Source organism: Actinia tenebrosa, unplaced genomic scaffold (genome assembly GCF_029948245.1).
Source record: "Actinia tenebrosa isolate PJP-AT-01 unplaced genomic scaffold, QUT_ActTen_1.0 PGA_scaffold8__29_contigs__length_14323225, whole genome shotgun sequence".
NCBI lineage: Eukaryota > Metazoa > Cnidaria > Anthozoa > Actiniaria > Actiniidae > Actinia > Actinia tenebrosa.
This window is the reverse complement of record NW_028292585.1, coordinates 3711969-3730687: the sequence shown is the minus strand read 5'-3', so window position 1 is coordinate 3730687 and position 18719 is coordinate 3711969. Positions and strand designations below refer to the sequence as shown.

Genomic DNA, 18719 nt, shown 5'->3' with positions numbered 1-18719 from the left:
AAAAGCCTTAAATTTGGATATTTCATCTTTGTTATGCAAAATCAGAGCGTTACAGTTGAGCAAACTGAGTTGGCTGGAGTCAATCAACATCACAGGATTCTTTACGGTTGAAAGCCCGTGCATAACTTGATGACGTGCGTCTTGCCTATTTACTTGATTGAAATCAGTTAGTTACTCTCTTTTACTGTCTCTTTGCTGAATTTGATCCCATCACTTGAAGAATTTAACTTGAATTAACACTCATTGAAGCCTTGAAGAACTCAGTGGCTTCGGTTCGAGGGTTTGCGAGAGATTCTGGGTCTATGAACTCATAGAGTTCAGGAAACTGGCTCCAGATAATGTGATGTGACCGACTTTTGGTTACTTCGCTATGAACAACGAAAGCTATCACTAGCGAAGAGTAAACACGGTAAATAACACAGTCATAACCAAGGAATATGACTTTTGGTGAGTTTTAGCACAGATAAATTTATTATATCTTAAAATCAAAGTTGTTATTCAGTTGACTAAACTCTATTAATTTATATTCAAATATTCTTCCCATCAGAGTTACCAAATACCCCCAGATTTTCAGCTGATACTATAATATAACATTCAGCGGCTGAAAGTTTCGACATTCATTTGACCATACGTTGTGCTTTTTGCTTGGAAGCTTTAGTAGAAACATAGTTCTCGTCTTGAGTTTATATCGAAAATTCCTCTCGGCAAGTTCCTCTTCAGTGAACTTGAATGTCAAGCGTGCATGGAAGGCAAGAACCAAATATTTTTCAGACAAAATTTGATCGTTTTTTACAAGATGATTTATTGTTTTAATACTAAATACTTTGGAGTCGATTTGAAAGTGAAGAATGTTGATAGGATAGTGCTATGAAGGCAAGAAATAAGATGTAGAAACTTTGGCGCTTATTCTAGTTGGGGATTTAATTATTATAATATATAAACCTTTGAATTTGGGCGCGCTATTAAATGGTTTGGTGTAATATTACAAGTGTGGCTTTCCTGACCTTTTTTAAGAATTTTATTCCCAATATCAAAGACTTGTATAAAATACTGATTCACCAGATGATCATTTTATAAAATACGTACGTATTTTTGTTAAAGATTTGTTTTTGTAGTGATCTTTGCTCAGATGACTTCATTTTCAGAAAACTGACAATAAGATTAAAAACAAAAGACGATCCCTTCCCAGGGGGTTTGATGGAGCAACGGCCATTTTATACTATGATATAATTAAATAACTTTTAGGGAGAAAAAAAAAAGTGCAAAATCATATTTTTGTGAAACAAATTGACGGTGAGTTTCGCGTTTCGTGTCATAAGGCACAAGCGAACAAACAGGGGGAAAATTACTTGGGAACAAGGGATTTGACCCCCTTGAGAGCCCTAAAGATACGGCTTACAGAAATAAGCTATTCTTTTAATGTACTGATCCCGCATTAAAACCTAGGCTCAGGGTTAACCCGACTATCAGGCCTCGGAGGAATTTTATAGTTCAGGGGTGGTACCTTGCTATAATAATAATAATAATCAATAGGTTTTACATATTTTAAGTATTTAGCTAAAAGTTACAAGGGGGATAGTAAGTGAAGAGGTAGATACCATTGTTATGTTCGTGATCTCTTGAACATGAACTAAATGCCTGAAAGAATAAAGGGAGTAACCTCGACATACAGCAACCAATGGCCAATATCTCATATAGAAATCCTTCCACGTAGGTGGATCTAAGAGTAAGCTAAAATTTTACTAGTAAAAATCCCTGTATAACTGTGCCATACTGGAACCGACAACGTCTTATCAGTAATAAAAGTGAAATTCATTAATTAATTGATTAAATTAATAACCAATGAGGATTAATTAATAGTAGAACTGGAATATGATTCCATAGGCTCCTAGGATGTAAATTAATGCAGTAACATGCCAGTAAGTAATCAAATGAGAAAACGTGTCAGAAAACTTGAGTCGCACCCAGAGTCGCACCTCAAAAACAGGAATAGTGTAGATCGGCACATAAATGCTTATTTTTTGGTCATCGCGTTAAAAATATATGAATACTAAAAAATGATATCCTTTAGGATTGACCTATTGAAGTAAAAGAAAAATCACACCGCTATAGGGGGATTGCTTTTCGATGAAGAAGCCACTGAACCCTACCTTCGAAGTCACGCTTTATTGGAGGAGTCCATAATTTAGTTTTTGAACATAGAATTTTTTGACTTTTTGACATAGAAACTTTTGAATGCATTTTTTATAACGGAAATTCTGAAAGTAGGTAATATTTTTCTCTAAGAGATTTCGCTAGGGGCAACTAGGTAAAATGGTAAAACGATGCCGACACTCTCGCTATTGTTTTATTCAACCAATCGAAAGAGCACTTGCGAAACATTAACAAAAACATCATCATATGATCTTAAAAGAGGAGACCCTATTATTCTAAACACGTTAGAACAAGAGATCTCTCGCAGAATTGATTGCTGTTTTAGCGTTAGCTGGGTTAAAGTGGAAAGCATTTGGCTCTGTTGCTGAGATAGAGAGCGAGTTTGTGTAGCGTCTGGGGTAAGTGACGTCGAATAAAGCATAGTTAACTGAAAAGCTCATTTCGCTTTCGTGAGTTCAATAGAAAAACTTGTTTATCACCTATTAGTTGATATATAGGAAAAACGGTCATAGCCGTGATTACTATGTCTATCAATTTCGTGATATTTGTATAATCTTCGTTGTACGCTTATTTGGTTGCCTCGATTTAATCTAAACTTCCTCTGATTATTTTTTTAGTGTCTGCCAAGTCGACAGATAATTTGATCCAACACTTTATTCTACAGACTTCAGTTTTTCCGACACGTTCAAAATTAACATTTGTTTACTCTTATTTAGTTTCCTACTTTTGCTATCATCATTTCCTACTTTTATTCTTTTTATTTCCTCAGTATATTTCCATTCCTAAATTTTCTAGTTTTTGAAGTCGAAGAAAGAAACATAAGACTTAAAAATAGGCTGATTTCGTTTTGGTTTCTATAGGAACTGCCATTGTATAGCAACAATGCATAGTAATGAGACCATAGTTAGCTATCCATTTGATGGATAGTACATACAAGGGCCACATCACAGGCTATAGGCAGTCTTGTTTCATGGCAGAGCTTTTGAACATCGTCTAGTGAGCACGACTTTCTTTAATATGAATACATTAGTGGACAACTTTGTTTTTTTATACTCAGCTCACTACTGCTGAATACCTTTCCTTTCCTGGATCAACTAGTATAAACTCACGAGATTTACTCAAAAATTAAGGAAAAGTGATTTTTTTGATGTTATTGACCGTGAGTATGGTATTTGGTATAATCCCTTCAGGTGAGGCGCGATTTTTTTCATATTTTCTCCAGTCTAATATTAGTTTATTTTCCAAAAATCTATTATTTTCCAACTCTAAGAGTTCCAAACTCCCCCTATTTTTGGTTATATTTTGAACAAATATGATAAAATTAATAGAATCGTGTTAATTTTTACCGACTGGAGTTTGTTTGTTTGCTGTTCAATTTTGTCTTGGTTGTCCTTGTATTCACAAAGAAAAGTTAAAAATCGCTACCAAAATTATTTCAGTCTTTACAACATTATCAAGATCTTATTTTAAGCCGTCGTTAAAAACCTGTTTTTAAATCAATGATTCTGCTTTTCCTAATAAATCTAATATTGTTATATTCATCATAGTTCTTTCAGAATGCGGGATTTCTAGAATATTAATTTTCATAGTTCTGCTTCACCTGTTTTTTCAAACATAAACGTAAACTTTTATTGCTCAAGTTTGTATATCATTTCTTTTCATTTCTAGTCATTTTACTTCCGATTACTTTAGTAATTACCAAAATCATATACACTGGATCTGTAATGGGAAATAAAAATACTTCAACCACAAGTTTTAAAATCAGCGATTTAAAATTGGCTCTCTAGGAAGCCAATAACGGTTTCCTCCGACACGACAACGTTATGTGGTACAATTATCAATGTTTTTCAAATACCTAGCTTTCATAAAAGCAATATATATGTTAAATGATAGTCGTTATAAAGATGCAGTAGCCTAATTTAGTTTGGAAAGTGTAAATTCTGTTTAAAGTTTCAATGTTAATTCTATTCTTTTCCAGCATAAATACCAAGATCTAGAGTTGAGGCGCAAATCAACGTCTGCAGTTTTCTAGTTTAATCCTTTCTTTTCTGGTATCATTTTTTATATTCTTTTCGAAATGATATATTATGTAGCAACTAGCTGAGGATTTCTCATCGGTTTGTTTGTGTTGTCTCTTCATTCTACAATTAAGAATATTGATTGACGATTTGATGGTAAAATTTGCATTGAATAAAGCTCGCGGCGCGATTGTTTGTCTTTGGACACAACGTGCGGCTTCGAAGGTAGTTGAAACATCAACGCTTCTCTAATGTCGTGTTTTCATCCTCCACAGGGTATGTACCAGCCATATCCTTCCTTGGTCTGATATTAATCCTCTTGTTAGGACTATTAGCAATGTATTACTGCCTGACACACGACCTGTGTCCTTGTGCTCAAACAGAACAAAAAGCTGGTTACGAAGAACTTCAGTTAGGAGAGGACAACGAAGGCACCGACGAAGATACTTACAAATCTTCCCTCTCTCCGAAAAGCGTGCCTGAAATTGTCACACCTTCAGACGGAACAGATGCAGAAAGATATACAAGACCAGCTGTTTCAGCATATGGCGACGTTACTGGCGAGCAGCGGGGGAAAGACTTGACGGATGTTGGGTCAATTAGAAGCACAGGCACCGCTAAAGGCAGCCTCGCAAATGCTGTTTACATGGGAAAGGTGTTCTTAATGGCTGAATTTTTCCCCGATGTTGGTCGAGTCGGATTCTCGATAGTTGAAGCTCGGAGTATTCCATCGAAAAGTAAAGGTGGAGGAACGTATGCAAAATTCCATGTGACTCTTCTGCCCGACAAGAAACAGCGCTTCAAAACCAAGGCTCTCAAGACTCCAGATCCTCAATATAAAGAAACATTCGTGTTCGATCGTTTAATGAAAGAGGATTTATTTAGAGTTGCGGTGCGAATGCGGGTGTATGGACAAACCGGGGTATCGAAAGAAAAGTACATAGGCGAATTGTCTTTACAGTTGGCTGATCTTGTGATGGCGCCGAATATGAGAATTGAAACGTGGAGAGATATCCTACGACCTTCTACCCCTGGCACTGCCACGCCCTGAGAACTACATCCATAAACAACAACTGGCTGATTATTGGCCGTATATATTTTTCTAGGTTATTGTTAAATTTGGAAACTAAGAGACATTTTCTCTCTAAAGGTAAAATAGGGAGATTTTGTAGTTGACTAATTAGGGAGGGAGTTTTCTTACAGTCGTGTGTAATTGGGTTTTCTACGATGTTAAGCAAAAATATATTTTCCTAATCCCCGTGCTAAAGTAGATTTCTCATTAATGAAAGGATTTAACTTTAAAAAGTCGGGCACTAATATTTCCTTAACTATTTTTGAAAGCTTCCGATGTTAGCAGCTAACCTATTTTTCCTGGTTTCAAATTATTGTCGTGATTCGAAATCTCGGCGTTCTAGCAACAAGTGTGACAAACTGCAGTCAAACTTGACACGATTCAGTCAATTAATGACCTTTGAATGTCAAATTTTGTCAATTTAAAATCTTCTATATTTTAGTTACTTTGGTTACCTCAATACTGATCTCTTGGGCCGTAATGACTTCCTATTTCAAACCACATGTCAATTCCTTGAGTATCATTTCTTTCTTTACTGATAACGTTTGAGAAGCTAAAAGGTTTGAAATGGGAAAGTATTGCAGCTAAAATAAATCAGCGAATTTGGTATGGGTGACTATTATTAATTTAGTACAGTAACTTTATAGCTGTGTTTATATTAAAGATACGACAGTAACTTTGTGAGTTTTATAACTTCATTTCGACGATTATAAAGTATTTTATGGGGGAAAAAAAGACTTTTTTCGCACACAGAAATGAAATAATAAAAAATAATTCTCAAATAAGGAAATGGCACTTGTTATTGACTTAGAGAGATAGAGTTGACCTTTTGCTTACCGTGCGTGTTTGGCATAGCTTTCTCTTAACTTGTTGGCTCATACTATAAATCAATCATATGCATAATTTACATGGAAACCATTAGAGAACTGACTGACACAGATGAAAACCATTTAGTGGGTTAGAATTTGCGGAGGGAGGAAAACCAGAGCGGAACCCGGAGACTACTTTTGAATCAAGGGAAAGACTTAACAAACACTACTCATGTGATGTCAAGTTCAGGAATCGTACCCCAGGGGTGAAAAAGTAATCAGTACACCACGCATGATTCCCTACATACGGTATGAAGTTTAGCTCAAATGTGATTGCGTGACAATAGTTCTATGGCGTCACCAGATCGACTTCACGTGATCAGCTTAGCAGATGTGGCGTGTTGTTATTTTCAGTGAGTCAATATTTACAAAAGGCTTTTACTGTTTTCATGAAGGATTTAGCAGTACTTTCTTTAAGAAAATAAGTAAAGTGTTTTACTTAGACAAATTTTAAAAATTCTTATTCTTTTTTTCCAAGAATTCAATTAATTAATTCAATTTCTAAGAAATTTGTTTATAGAATTACCTGCTTGTGGTGGCTTTTGATTGGTTCATGGCGGTCACGTGACTCTAGGACAAAAATATCTACATCGACGTTCGCAGAACCCGTCTAAAAGATAGAAGAGAAGGAAGATTTGATCCTTCCTTGCTTAAAAATAGGATATTGGATTAGCAAAAAATATACCAGAGGATCTTGATCAGTAGAAGATATGTCTAAGAGTAGAGCAGAGTGCTTTAGAATCCTTGGGCTTCCACCAACAGCGAGTGAAAAGGAAATCAAAGACGCATATCGAAAGAAAGCTTTAGAGCTTCATCCAGACAAAAATCCTGAAAACCCTGAAGCAGCAACAGAAAGGTTTCAAGAACTTCAAGAAGCTTATAATTCTCTCGTAACTGAAGATGAAGATGAGGAAGATACTGTTGGTATACCTGAATGGCTACGAGTGATAATAATTCTTCAAGAACAAGAGAGGAGAAGAAGGGTATTCGAAAATTTATTTAGATTTGGCCGAATGTTTAACCCATTCGTTTTCGATGATGATGATGACGATGATTATTATTATAATGGCGGATACAGACGGAGAAATACGTATAGAACAGAAAGACCAAGATGCTACCATAATCATTGGGAATCAAATAATTTTGAAAATTATAATAATCATAATTCGAGTTTTAGAGCAAATAGGAATCAGTATAACGGAAGTGAAGAACGAAAGAAAAATTCCTATACTGGACGAGATGAAAATGATAAATCGTCGAATCCCTCTGCTGACTGGTTACCTAAACAAGAAGAAAAGCCTCCGACGCTTTCAGCAAAACAGAAGAAGAAGAAGCAATCAAGCTTAAGGAAAAGTAAGAAGAAAAGAGAGAAAGAAAAACGACAAACACAAGCTAGAAATATAAATGGAACGAAAATTAATGGGGTCAGTCAGGAGAATTATTGGGATGAGGAATCAGTGACTAGCACTATCGATTCTGTTGATACCGATTTTACTAGCGAAGAAGAAGAAGAATTATCTAACAGAGAAGAGGTCACTGAAAAGAGTTCTGAAAAGACGGAAAATTGTAAAGCTGAAGAAGTTGGCACGAATTTGAAGGCCGAAAAAAATAATATTCCCTCAGAGAAAGGAAAGCAGGAGAAGCAGAAAGATGAATACAGGAATCATGAAGTTAAGCAAGAGAAAAGAGAAGTTTATGCGACTAAAAGTGAAAGTTCGCCGGCAGAAAATGGTTATAAAAGCGAAAGCCAAGATGAAACGAGTGATGTGAAAATAAAAGTGAAAGTAAATAACGATGAAGCCAGCAAGAAAAAGTGTCACAACAGCAGAAATGAGCCTACGCAAGTTCGTGTTGAAGCAAGTAATAATTCAAACTCCCAGGATGTAAAGTTTGATAACAAAGAAAAAAACAATACAAGAGCAAGTAAGGACACATTAAATGCACAGCCAATTCAAAAGAATTTTTCTCCTGATGGTGAATATGTGGGAAGAGCTGATAAAATAATTGATGAATCCATTTTGAAAGAAGCAACAAATAAGATCTACGAAAAAGAAAACGATCCAGTTGAACAACTAGAAGATTGGAGCAACTGGAAGTTTCCAAGGCAAGAAATAAACTCTACCAACGGGGGGAAGGCAAATTCTACTGACCAGCCGGAAGAGTCAAATTTGACCAACAGGGGGAAGGGCGAGAAAAAGCCAAAGTCCACTAAAAAGGAGAAGAGTGACAAAATAGCGTCAAATTTGACCAACAGGGGGAAGGGTGAGAAAGTGCCAAAGTCTACTGACAAGGAGAGGAGTGACGAAGAAGCGTCAAATTTGACCAACACTGGGAAGGGTGAGAAAGTGCTGAATTCCACTAATAGCGAGAAAAAGAGTGACGAAGAAGCGTCAAATTTGACCAAGAGGGGGAAGGGTGAGAAAAAGCCAAAGTCCACTGACAAGGAGAGGAGTGGCGAAGAAGTGCCAAATTCGATCAACAGGGGGAAGGGTGGTGAAAAAGCGTCGAAAAGCTCAGTACTGGGAGGAAACAACGTAAATTTGCCAAAAGGTGTACATAGTTACCAGAATGGGAAAACCCAACCTCCACACAGAGACTTTAAGTATGAAAGCATCAAAAAAATGTATGGTGGATACATCAAGACACATACTGATTCAACCCTCACAGAAAGATACATGAAACTTATAGACGTGTAGCAGGAAAAGATGCCAGTGGAATATAAAGGGGAGGGAAAGGAAGGTAGTAACACTGACAGCCTATCTTAGGACTGATTTCGATACATGTGGAGATAGTGTAGTGAAATGTTGAATTTACTTCAAATAAACTGTATGTTTTGGTCAAACAAAGCATCACCTCCACTTAACAATAAATTGGTTGCAATGTAACTCAATTTTATAGGAAATTAAATCTATTTTAGCAACACAACTAACGTCAGTCTATTGCGTACACTCATATAAAAGTTTGCACCTCACAGAATAAGACGAATTTCGTATTCCGTGAAACGTATGACTATATTATGCATGACATCAATTATTCAAGCGATTGATTAGCCATTATTCCATGGTCTAGAAAAACACTGGGTCGGGCTTGGCATTCCAGTGGACTGTTAGGGGACAAAAAACTCCATCTTCGATATAGGCCCCTTAAACACACACAATGCATAATTGCAATGCCTACCCGAACCAGTTTTTTCCTCAACCTCGGAAAGGCTAATAATTACCTGATGATGTCATCATGCAGTCCACTGATCTGATTGGCTCTCAGTTCGTACCACGTGATCTTGCCTCGGCATGGGATTGGTTTATCCAGATGACTCTGATTAGTTGCCCTATCCACGTGATTTATTCTCGAAACCCTCTTGCAGGATCTGCTTCTGATTGGTTAACTTAAACCACGTGACCACGTAAAGTTAGTTGTATTGGTTTGTTTTAAGACACGTAAAAGTCTTGGAAGCCACCTTCTGACAGTCTTAATTAACACGATTTCCACCAATTTTGAAAGTTTTTGTAAACGAAGCATCTACTAACCGACCAACCTCTCCAAGGCGACCGCTTTACAATTACCTGAAGGTGGTCGCTTAAAAAGGTCCTTGTGCTTCTATATTATTAGTGCGCAGTAGTGCGCACGCTAACATTTTTTAATGGCGTCTGGTCGAGTGAATCTACTCAATTTTTCAAAAGCATTTTGCCCTCATAAAAACCATTACATTTTGACCAATCAGAGAGAAGCTTCTAACCCAGTTTTTAGTAAGAGAATGAGATGTAAAGTATAAGGATCTGACGATTCATATTAACCGACAAAATTGATGAATATTTAATAAAATAAGTTATTTATGCCATATATATCCTCTAGCAAGTGTAGCATTATAATTACACAATAAATAAGTTATATATCAACTCCCACCACTCATTTAAATACTGTCTCTTTCCAAACTGGAACTTTTTCCTATATGACAAAATTTAGCATATCTTGATGACTTGATAAGACGAAGAATGATCATCATAGTGCCCCTCACAGTTCCCTGTGCCATCTTGAAAGGTATAGCCGTGCCTTTGCATCGAAGCGAGACGAACGGCGAGCTTGCAATCATAGAGACCTTTTTTAACACCTTGAACAATTATTTACATGTCCTTATCTTGCAAGCTCACCGTTCGTCTCGTTCGATGCAAAGGCACGGCTATACCTTTCAAGATGGCGCCGGGAACTGTTTAAGGGGGACTATTACGTATTTAGATTTTGCGCGAAGACCTTAAAAAGTTCTAGATTAACGAGTGGGATTTCGTTTAAAAATATATTATGTTTTATTCCGAAATGCAAACCAAAGGCCTGGAGCGATAGAGGGTATGATGAATGAATTACGCATGCGCCATAAGTATTATTAATTAGTAGAATAATGTGCCATGCACCAGACCCCTCTACTAAATGAAACGAACATTGCTCCAAGAGCCGGGGACCAATTTGTATATATGAAGTCGACGAAATAACTATGATGTTATCATAGAGTTTAAAACGAAGTAAAGTCAACTTAAAATTAACTAGAAAGCGGAAAAGGAAGCAAACGAACGCAACACAGGGTGCTGTCCATTTAAACCAAATCATTTGGTTGGAAATCAATTCGCTAATTGTAAGAAAAGAGCGGGAAACTTTGACTTCCAAACAAATGATACACGCGAAAAGAGCGGGAAAAGTGGATTATCTCAATCGCAAGAAGCCTAGTCTTCCGGAACTTTCCGTTCAGAATAACACATACCATTTGTTTTCCAACCGGAATTTCCAGTTTTTCCGGGTAAATGGTAAGCGCCCCTGATTACACCCTGTTTTGGCTGACTCGTACGCTGACCGCAGGCTTTGCTGATGGTAGTTATGACGTCACACTCCAAGACGTCATTGATGACGTCTCGCACAACCTGGCACTCGTTGACTACAGTCACATTTTGCTTTATTGTAGCAAAGGGAAGACAATCACAATAGAATTCAGTTGAGTTGGGCCAAGAACTGAACTGCTTTGCTTAGCCGTGAAAAACGCTAAACATTCTCATTCTGTAAACTTGAAATCAACTGAATTCTATGATTCTAGGCAAAAAACGGTCAAGGTCCATCCATACGACTCAAAATCCCTTGAAATATATATAGCAATAAAACAGCCGCCATCTTGGTTGATCTAACAAGATAAGCTGGTGAGTAATGCTTGGTTATCGTCAACCAACATGGCGGCCATGACGTAACACGCACCCCAAGAATCTTGTAATTGGCAAATTGCAGTTCAAGGTCATGTAATATTGCAATATAAACAAATTAATGTCCTCTTTTTCTGACCAATCCTCTAGTGATATATTCAAAGTCAAATTCAATTAACAAATTCTATTCCAAGTAAGAACGTGACGTAAGAGTATGCCAAACCTTAATCCCGTTGCTATAGTAATGCGGCCATCGTCGCTATGGCAACAAAGCTGCATGTTGGTTCACATCAGTAAAGCAGTGCGCAGGTTCGCGATGTGGTTATACAGTTTGATCGCCGTACCGAGTTTTAAGTTCAAGCGGTTGATAAAAAGGTTTTGCGAGAGTAGAAGGACAGCTTTACCATCGATATCCTGGGGGAGAAAAAATTGTTAAAAAAGTGCGTTAGAACTAATCGAAAATATCGTGCCCTGAAAAAATATGCTGACGTCGGTGGTTACCATGGCACTGCGGACAAAGAAGTGAACGTGGGAGTGGAGATGGGTTAGGATAAGAATAGCGGTCACTCACCAAGATTACGTACCTGTTCAATGAAGATTTTCGCACTTTCAGAGCAATCCGTGGCTGAGATGAAGTCGGCGACATTTTTTGCAGTCCAACTCCCAAGATCTTTGTCACAAATAGCATCTGTTTTGATATACTCGACGATGGGTACATTCCCCGATCCCGTGTGATGAGGAACCACGATCTCACGCGGAACCAACTTCGGCCGAACATAAATAGCCGTCGGATTGTTAATGGGATCGTTTGAAGCGTTGTCTATAGAATTCGCTCTCAGAACTGGACTCTTATTGGCTGTCTGAGACGCATGCGCAGTATGTACCGAAGAATATCCATTGATATTGGTCACCACTGGGCTGGGGTTGTGCCTCGTTTTGATAATCATTTCTGTCTCTCGGTGCAAATGTTTGTCATTTCGTCGCTGTGAGTTCCCGGATGTCTTTACCTGCTCATGCGCAGGACTCTTAAGGGTGATACCGCTGACTGGTTGATTATTGTTGACAAAGTTTCGTTTTTCCCCAGTCGAGGCGATCGGCGTATTCACCCACGTGACATTAGTTGGATGATGAGCTTCCTTCAACTGGAGGGTTTGGCCAACACGTGGTAAAGGGTCTCTACCATGATGGATGGTAGTAGTAGGTGCCCGTACACTCGAATACCCGACCTGCACTGCATTTTTCGGATCGGTTTCAGTACGATAACACCCCGCATCGGTGCATACTTTGCCGGGATCCGGAGCTCGTGGAAGGCCCCGGTCACCTGCGTTAGCTACAAAAGCGTATACTACTTCGTCAGCGGATGGTTTATAAATAGGAACGAGATAACCCGATGGAGGGCAAGGTTGGCTGCTCGTTGATGGAGACTGAGCCACGGGTTGAAGTCTTCTTTCGTTTTTATCCGTAAAAACGTCAGACGAAGAGCTGGCCATAGTTGCTATTGGGCTTCCCGTGCTCCTCGAAGAAGAGAGTGGACTGGTTCTTGATGACTTATTGTCTTGTCCAATCAGGGAGTAGCATTGCTTGATTTTAGGAAACGCTTGGTTCTTGTGTTCATTTTCCACTTTAAAACAACAAAAGAAGCTTGTATGACTATAGCGAAACCTCTCGTAACCGACCGCAGAAGCATCAGTTTCGATATTAGAACAAATGGTCCGGATTTCTTCTATATTAAAATTTGGACCTCTCGCTTAAAAGAGGTCATATACAGTTGAACTCTCGCAATCTATATCACCTGATGACAAGTAAAGTTGATCTCTTATCAGAGGTCTTCTATAATAACCTCTCTCAACCGACCACATAAGGACGGTCGTTTAAAAGAGGTCACTAAGTATATGTAATAGGACTCCATGTTGTCCAATTAAGAAATAATTGGACGAGGAAAATTCCGAGGACTTCCAAAATTGGATGAGGCCGTAGGCCTAGTCCAATATGGCAGACAGAGGAATTTTTAGAGTCTAATTATTTCTTGATTGGGGAGCATGCAATCCCATTACCTATTAATTATATAGCCGCCTAATTAATCCCAAATCAACAGACTTGTCCAATTAAGAAAATAATTGGACAGTTACCTATATGGGATTAATGAGAAGCTGTATAATTAACGCTAGTAATACTAACCTTTTCGAATCCTTTTCTGATCCTCTGTGGATGGCGATTCTCGACTGTGTGGTCTCGGTACTGGAGCCTTAAAAAATGAACCAAAAAATAAGCATTCTTCGCACTGAGATAACTTTATAACGATAAGGTACAGAAGCAGACACCTTCGGGACTTTGCCGGGTGTCCTCTTCATAAAGGGTGCCCAATGAATAGAGGTTTGTTTTATAGTAAATATAGGAAGGATATTTTTCTGTTTTCTTATGACTTTTAAGATATATATTTAATATATATTTTAAAATATATATTGCGTGCCTACAAGAAGCAAAACAGGGAAAGGAAGAATGAAAACAATTTCACTTTACCACCGTGTTTGATTAGTTCTTTCAATCTCCAAACATGTTTAGGGCCGGTCCTTTTGTGCACTCGTGCTTTGCGCACCGCGTTCACCGCTTAGCTGGCTGGCTATCTAAATATCAACCTAAACTACTTTCTAAAAAATTAACATATAGTGTCGTGTTTTACCTTGTCAAGTTTTTCTTGCATTCTGCCTTGCGGCTGTTTCGACATTATTTCCACTGTTCGCGTCTCTGTTAAAAAAATATTCAAACCTCGATATATCATTGCTTATCTTTGTCTGAATCTTATGGCATAAACACGATAGGTCTCATTCGTTTGGTTTCATATTTCAGTTTGTCATTTTCTTGAGAATAAGATTCTTTGCTTGAGATGTATCCATATTCATGTGACTTCTCATGCACAACCGTTAAACAAAGAAATTATACTCAAGGGAATGACACGTGGTCTGAAATGGAGACACAATTTTTCTCAATAAAATTTATGGAAATTTATTTTATATTTTCCTGTTAGCTTTGCATTCAGGGTGTTCTCAAAAGAGTTCTATATAGCTTGTAATTTTTTTAGACCCGGTTGTGTTAGTGCTACTGATTAACGACGGATAAATCTTATCCAGTGGGTGAATTATTGGATAGCCATTTATCCATCAAATAGTGCTATCCACCCTTCGTATAGTTACAACCGTACCTTTATCCATCGCGAAAAGGTTTGTAATGTGGCAAATAAAGGTGGTAAAATCGTAATTAAAGGACTCACCAAGGCGTTGTATACATGTTCCTCCTTTACGTAAAACATCTTCGAATCGAACAGGCTCAGAAGCCATTAAAAGATTGGGCTACAAACAAATGAACCGAATTAGAAGAATGTGCAAGTAACGGGGTACCGTCGTTCATAGTGTAAGTATGTTACACTATCGATCTTAACAGACTCCTTTAACTTGGGCGTAAGGTTTTCCCATCTCAGACCCCGTGTCATTCTCTTGAGAATAAGATTATTTGTTTGAGTTGCATTCATATTCATGTATCTTCTAATGCGCAACCGTTAAACGAAGAAATGATACTCTAGGGAAATGGGAGAACATTACGCCCACGGTAAAGAGGTCTATTAGACATGCGCAAAAAATTACAGTTGCTACCAATGAGAAAGCGACATGATTAAGTGACCTGAATGGTCAGATATGATCACGTGGTATACTTACGTCATCGATTTCATTTTCGTCCAAACCACTTTGTTTCATAGCTTGCACAATAACTGAGCTGTTAGAATACCGTTCTTCATTTCCAAGGGGGTACACTGTAGTGTTCAGAAATCTCTCCTCTATTACAGGGGGGTGCGCGTTCACCATTGTTACCAGCCGTTGATAGGGACTCCCTCGATTGGATTCTACATGATTAAGAACGAGTTAAACTTGTCATTTTTTCTCGAGTAAATCTACCCTAGCTGTGCAATTTTCTTCTAGATTTTCAAAGGTTTGCTTACCGTTTGGTAGAGTTGATGCATGAGTAGATTGATTTTCGTTGGTTTTAGAGAGAAACACTTGATTATCCTGCAAAAAATAAAACAGTTATATTAACCATAGGAAGCACGGTTTCTTGATTGCGCTAAAACTCGGTTCTAGAGCTACAAGACATTGGATCTGAGTGATTCTAATCAGATGAAACGATCTCGCGCGCCGCATTTCGCGAAGACTTTGAGTGCCATCACGTGACCACGTCGCGCGGGAGGCTTGTCCAAGTTGACTAGAAGTATTTACGATTAATATCATTCTTAAGGATCTAGTCAAGTTATATCAAACCCTACACTATAAATGATTTATTAACGGTGACGTCAGTGCAGTACAACGTCACGACACCACTTTGATCAGTATTTGACATGAATAAAATAAGATTATTAATTTATCATAATAATGGTTAATGATTAATTTTGCAATCAATATAAATGACATTGCTAAGATATATAACAATACTTCTTATATAAATAAATATTTCTTTAGAAATATATTAAGTTATTACTAAATGTCACAAATATTGAAAAAAATTGTAACGATATTTTCATTTAAAATATAAAAGAACAATAATCGTAAAACATACAACATTTTAGGTTGATATTATTTAAATATAGATTGAAATAACAAGATTGCCTCAATATGGAAGACAGTTTTGACATTTTGCATGGACGATTTATCGGCTCACCGAGACGGAAATTTCTTTAATTAAATATCAAAAGATTTTACTTATTCAGCAAAAAAAGACCTAAAATATCAAAATTTAGGGTATAGTTTTAAAGAAAATATATGAATTTTTTTCGAAAATGAACCTCGAGTTTATTTAGATTTCACTTAACAACGATACGGCGAACATTGGAAAATTGTAATTTTAGAAATTGTATGTTTGACGTTTTATGAACCGCTACAAATATTAAACTTCAAATGATTAATATTTAGGCTTTTTCTTGGGTCTCTTATTATTGGGAATAAAGAAAAAAAAAATTATAATCAAAAAAATTCTAATGCTTGAAAAATGTAGACTGCTGAAGCAAAAGTCAGTTGAAATGAAATTTTAATCCTTTGGGCGCGACATTTGCATAGAGCTCCCAGACAAACCATTAAGTATTATGCAAATAAAAAAAAAAAGTCTACGCTTTGTTATAGCTAACGTGACAAATAAACAGGATACAGCAAAAAAATAGACAAAAATACAATCCACGAAGCCAAAAATAAAAGATACCAGAGATTTTGCTTCCTTGGGATTTGTATTTTTTAAGATTTTCTAAATTTTCGAAGCGAATTGACTGACATATATGTGAGATATTCAACTTATTGGCTGTTTATTAAACCCAGAATGGTTTGTGTGAGCTTGAAAGTAAACACTTTATTCTATTCAATTGATTTTTCTTTTCTAAAAAGACTGTTCAATTGTTTCTGCGACTTTCTTTATAAAGCAATTCTCTAGGTTCCATTGTACTTTACACGTGGGCAAGACTTCTTCTTTTTCCAGCTCGTTTGCCGCCAAAAAAAAATCAAGGCAATATTTCCATCGCAATTTAAATCAAATTGCGATAAAATTTTGTTACTAATAGCCGGATTTTCTTCAACCCTGGAATAATTCTACTGCTAAAATAATTGTTTTCATAACGAGATTTGAATTGCATTCAAAGTGAAATAATTTTTGTTTGTCTCCATAATCAACTCGTATGCAAATCTTACTTTTTCTCAATCTATTAAAATGTTTTATATTTCATGAATATATATATTTTTTAAATGCTTATCAAAAAGAAAGAAAGTTGATTCTCACATTACCTCTTTTCTAGCCTTCTTGTCTGACTCAACATTCGTATGATATGAGTTTTTCGAGTAAGACTGAATAGGTTGTTTCGATTCATTAGAATTGCAAAAACTATCAGAATCTAGGCGCTCAGTTTTGACAACAACTGATTTGTATTCTTCATTCGACTCGCAAGCTGTGCAATGGCTCTCTTCCGCGCTGTAGTAATCGTCCTCCTCACAAAACTTCCTCTTTCCGTAGGCTTCATCTTCAATTCGGTCATTCTCCTCGGATTGTACTTCTATTTCTCGTAGTCCTTCGCTGAAAATTTCACTGCTAGAATGCGTTGACACCGGTGAATTGTTTGTTTTGGAGAGGACGACATTTGAGTCCAAATACTCATTTCTTGAATCCTCGACAGTATTCACAGTATTTTGGTCTCGTTCAGTTGATGGGGGAACATGATTTTTTCTTTGTTGAAGCCACTGGATTCGATCCATTCTTCGCTTGTGTCTTCTAGCGTCCCATTCCTGCGACATTTTCATGATTTGTAATTCTTTCTGTCGTTTCTTCAAGCGATCAAGCTCCGTAAGTTTACCCTTGCGTTTTACATTCCCGACTTTAGAGCCGTGTTCTTGCTGATTCGACGTCTCTCCTGGTTCTCCCATCTTCCTTACAAATGATCTTTCCCTGGAAATTTCGGCGAAAACACAATTCAAAGTTATTCACCCGATTACATTAATGTCTTTTCCCTTAGTTATAATACCGTATTTCAAATGTAGATTGTTTCTTTATAATAACAGATAATTATGCGCATATTGATTAAGCTAGGAACAATACCTTGAATAAATAATAACTCGTCAACGATACAAGTGTGTGTCTTTGCGCAACTTCAATATTTTATAAATCTGTCATAAATCTATATTTAGGTTTTTGTTTCCAATTTCATTTTCATTACATTTACATCTTTTTCTACGCGTCAATTAATCTTTCCAAAGCTTTCAACAGCACTTTGGGCCGAAATGATAAACGTACTCTACATTGAATAACAAGATCTGACAATCTAGTGTTGAATATTAATGATAAATCTAATGTCAGCTTTCATTTGAGACTAAGTGATACCTTGGCATTTTGGTCAGATGTTTGATTTATTTGAGTAACAAAAATATATTAATAGTTGTGAAAGACATATACTTTTTTATATTTTAGTACTCCCTGCTGAGTTTTTCAGTTCATCTAAGAGGAAAAATAAAGATATTAGGAATCATTATTGATTCGAACAGAGCCATAACATGTCATTTTTTTTAATCCTTAAGTATTATTCTCGCTAGACAGAACTAGAATTTGAATGGAAATTAGAAAGAGAAAAATAAAAAAAGCCTTTTGTAGGCGAAAATTAATTACGACAACATAATGATGAGGGTTGAAGACGGCAAAATATAGGCGATAATGTGAAGTATAGTAAGATGTGGTTAGCGTGGAGTGAACTATATTTAACACTGTGTAACAATACGTGTACATCGTACAGTTTAATAACATCGGGGATAATGTATATATATGTATATATCAATGTTATTAAAAGCGATAAACTATGAAAAAATATATATTCTTTTCAGTTGTCTAGAAGCACCACATCCGAAAGACAGCCACTTAT

General features: G+C 36.8%; 3 protein-coding genes across 5 annotated transcripts; 2 read left to right on the top strand and 1 right to left on the bottom strand.

Annotated features, from left to right (window-relative positions):
• Positions 1-122: 122 nt before the first annotated feature.
• On the top strand, positions 123-5925 carry LOC116300744 (synaptotagmin 1). 3 transcript variants are annotated; one of them, XM_031709783.2, is made up of 2 exons: positions 123-447; positions 4448-5925. In XM_031709783.2, the coding sequence occupies exons 1-2, from the start codon at positions 438-440 to the stop codon at positions 5221-5223; spliced, it is 786 nt and encodes a 261-aa protein (XP_031565643.1). In that variant the 5' UTR covers positions 123-437; the 3' UTR covers positions 5224-5925. The 3 variants fall into 3 exon arrangements, with proteins under 3 accessions (XP_031565643.1, XP_031565718.1, XP_031565564.1); XM_031709858.2 differs by lacking the exon at positions 123-447 and adding an exon at positions 2401-2552; XM_031709704.2 differs by lacking the exon at positions 123-447 and adding an exon at positions 3107-3344.
• A 767-nt stretch (positions 5926-6692) lies between these two features.
• LOC116295425 (uncharacterized) lies at positions 6693-9038 on the top strand. The gene has a single exon (XM_031703262.2). It carries the CDS (start codon positions 6824-6826, stop codon positions 8807-8809), a length of 1986 nt encoding a protein of 661 aa, XP_031559122.2. The 5' UTR covers positions 6693-6823; the 3' UTR covers positions 8810-9038.
• An 864-nt stretch (positions 9039-9902) lies between these two features.
• LOC116295329 (uncharacterized) lies at positions 9903-17841 on the bottom strand. The gene is made up of 8 exons (XM_031703151.2): positions 17101-17841; positions 15282-15348; positions 15001-15185; positions 14559-14637; positions 13971-14035; positions 13469-13535; positions 11875-12911; positions 9903-11704 (listed from the first exon to the last, which is right to left on the bottom strand). The coding sequence occupies exons 1-8, from the start codon at positions 17731-17733 to the stop codon at positions 11576-11578; spliced, it is 2262 nt and encodes a 753-aa protein (XP_031559011.1). The 5' UTR covers positions 17734-17841; the 3' UTR covers positions 9903-11575.
• Positions 17842-18719: the final 878 nt, after the last annotated feature.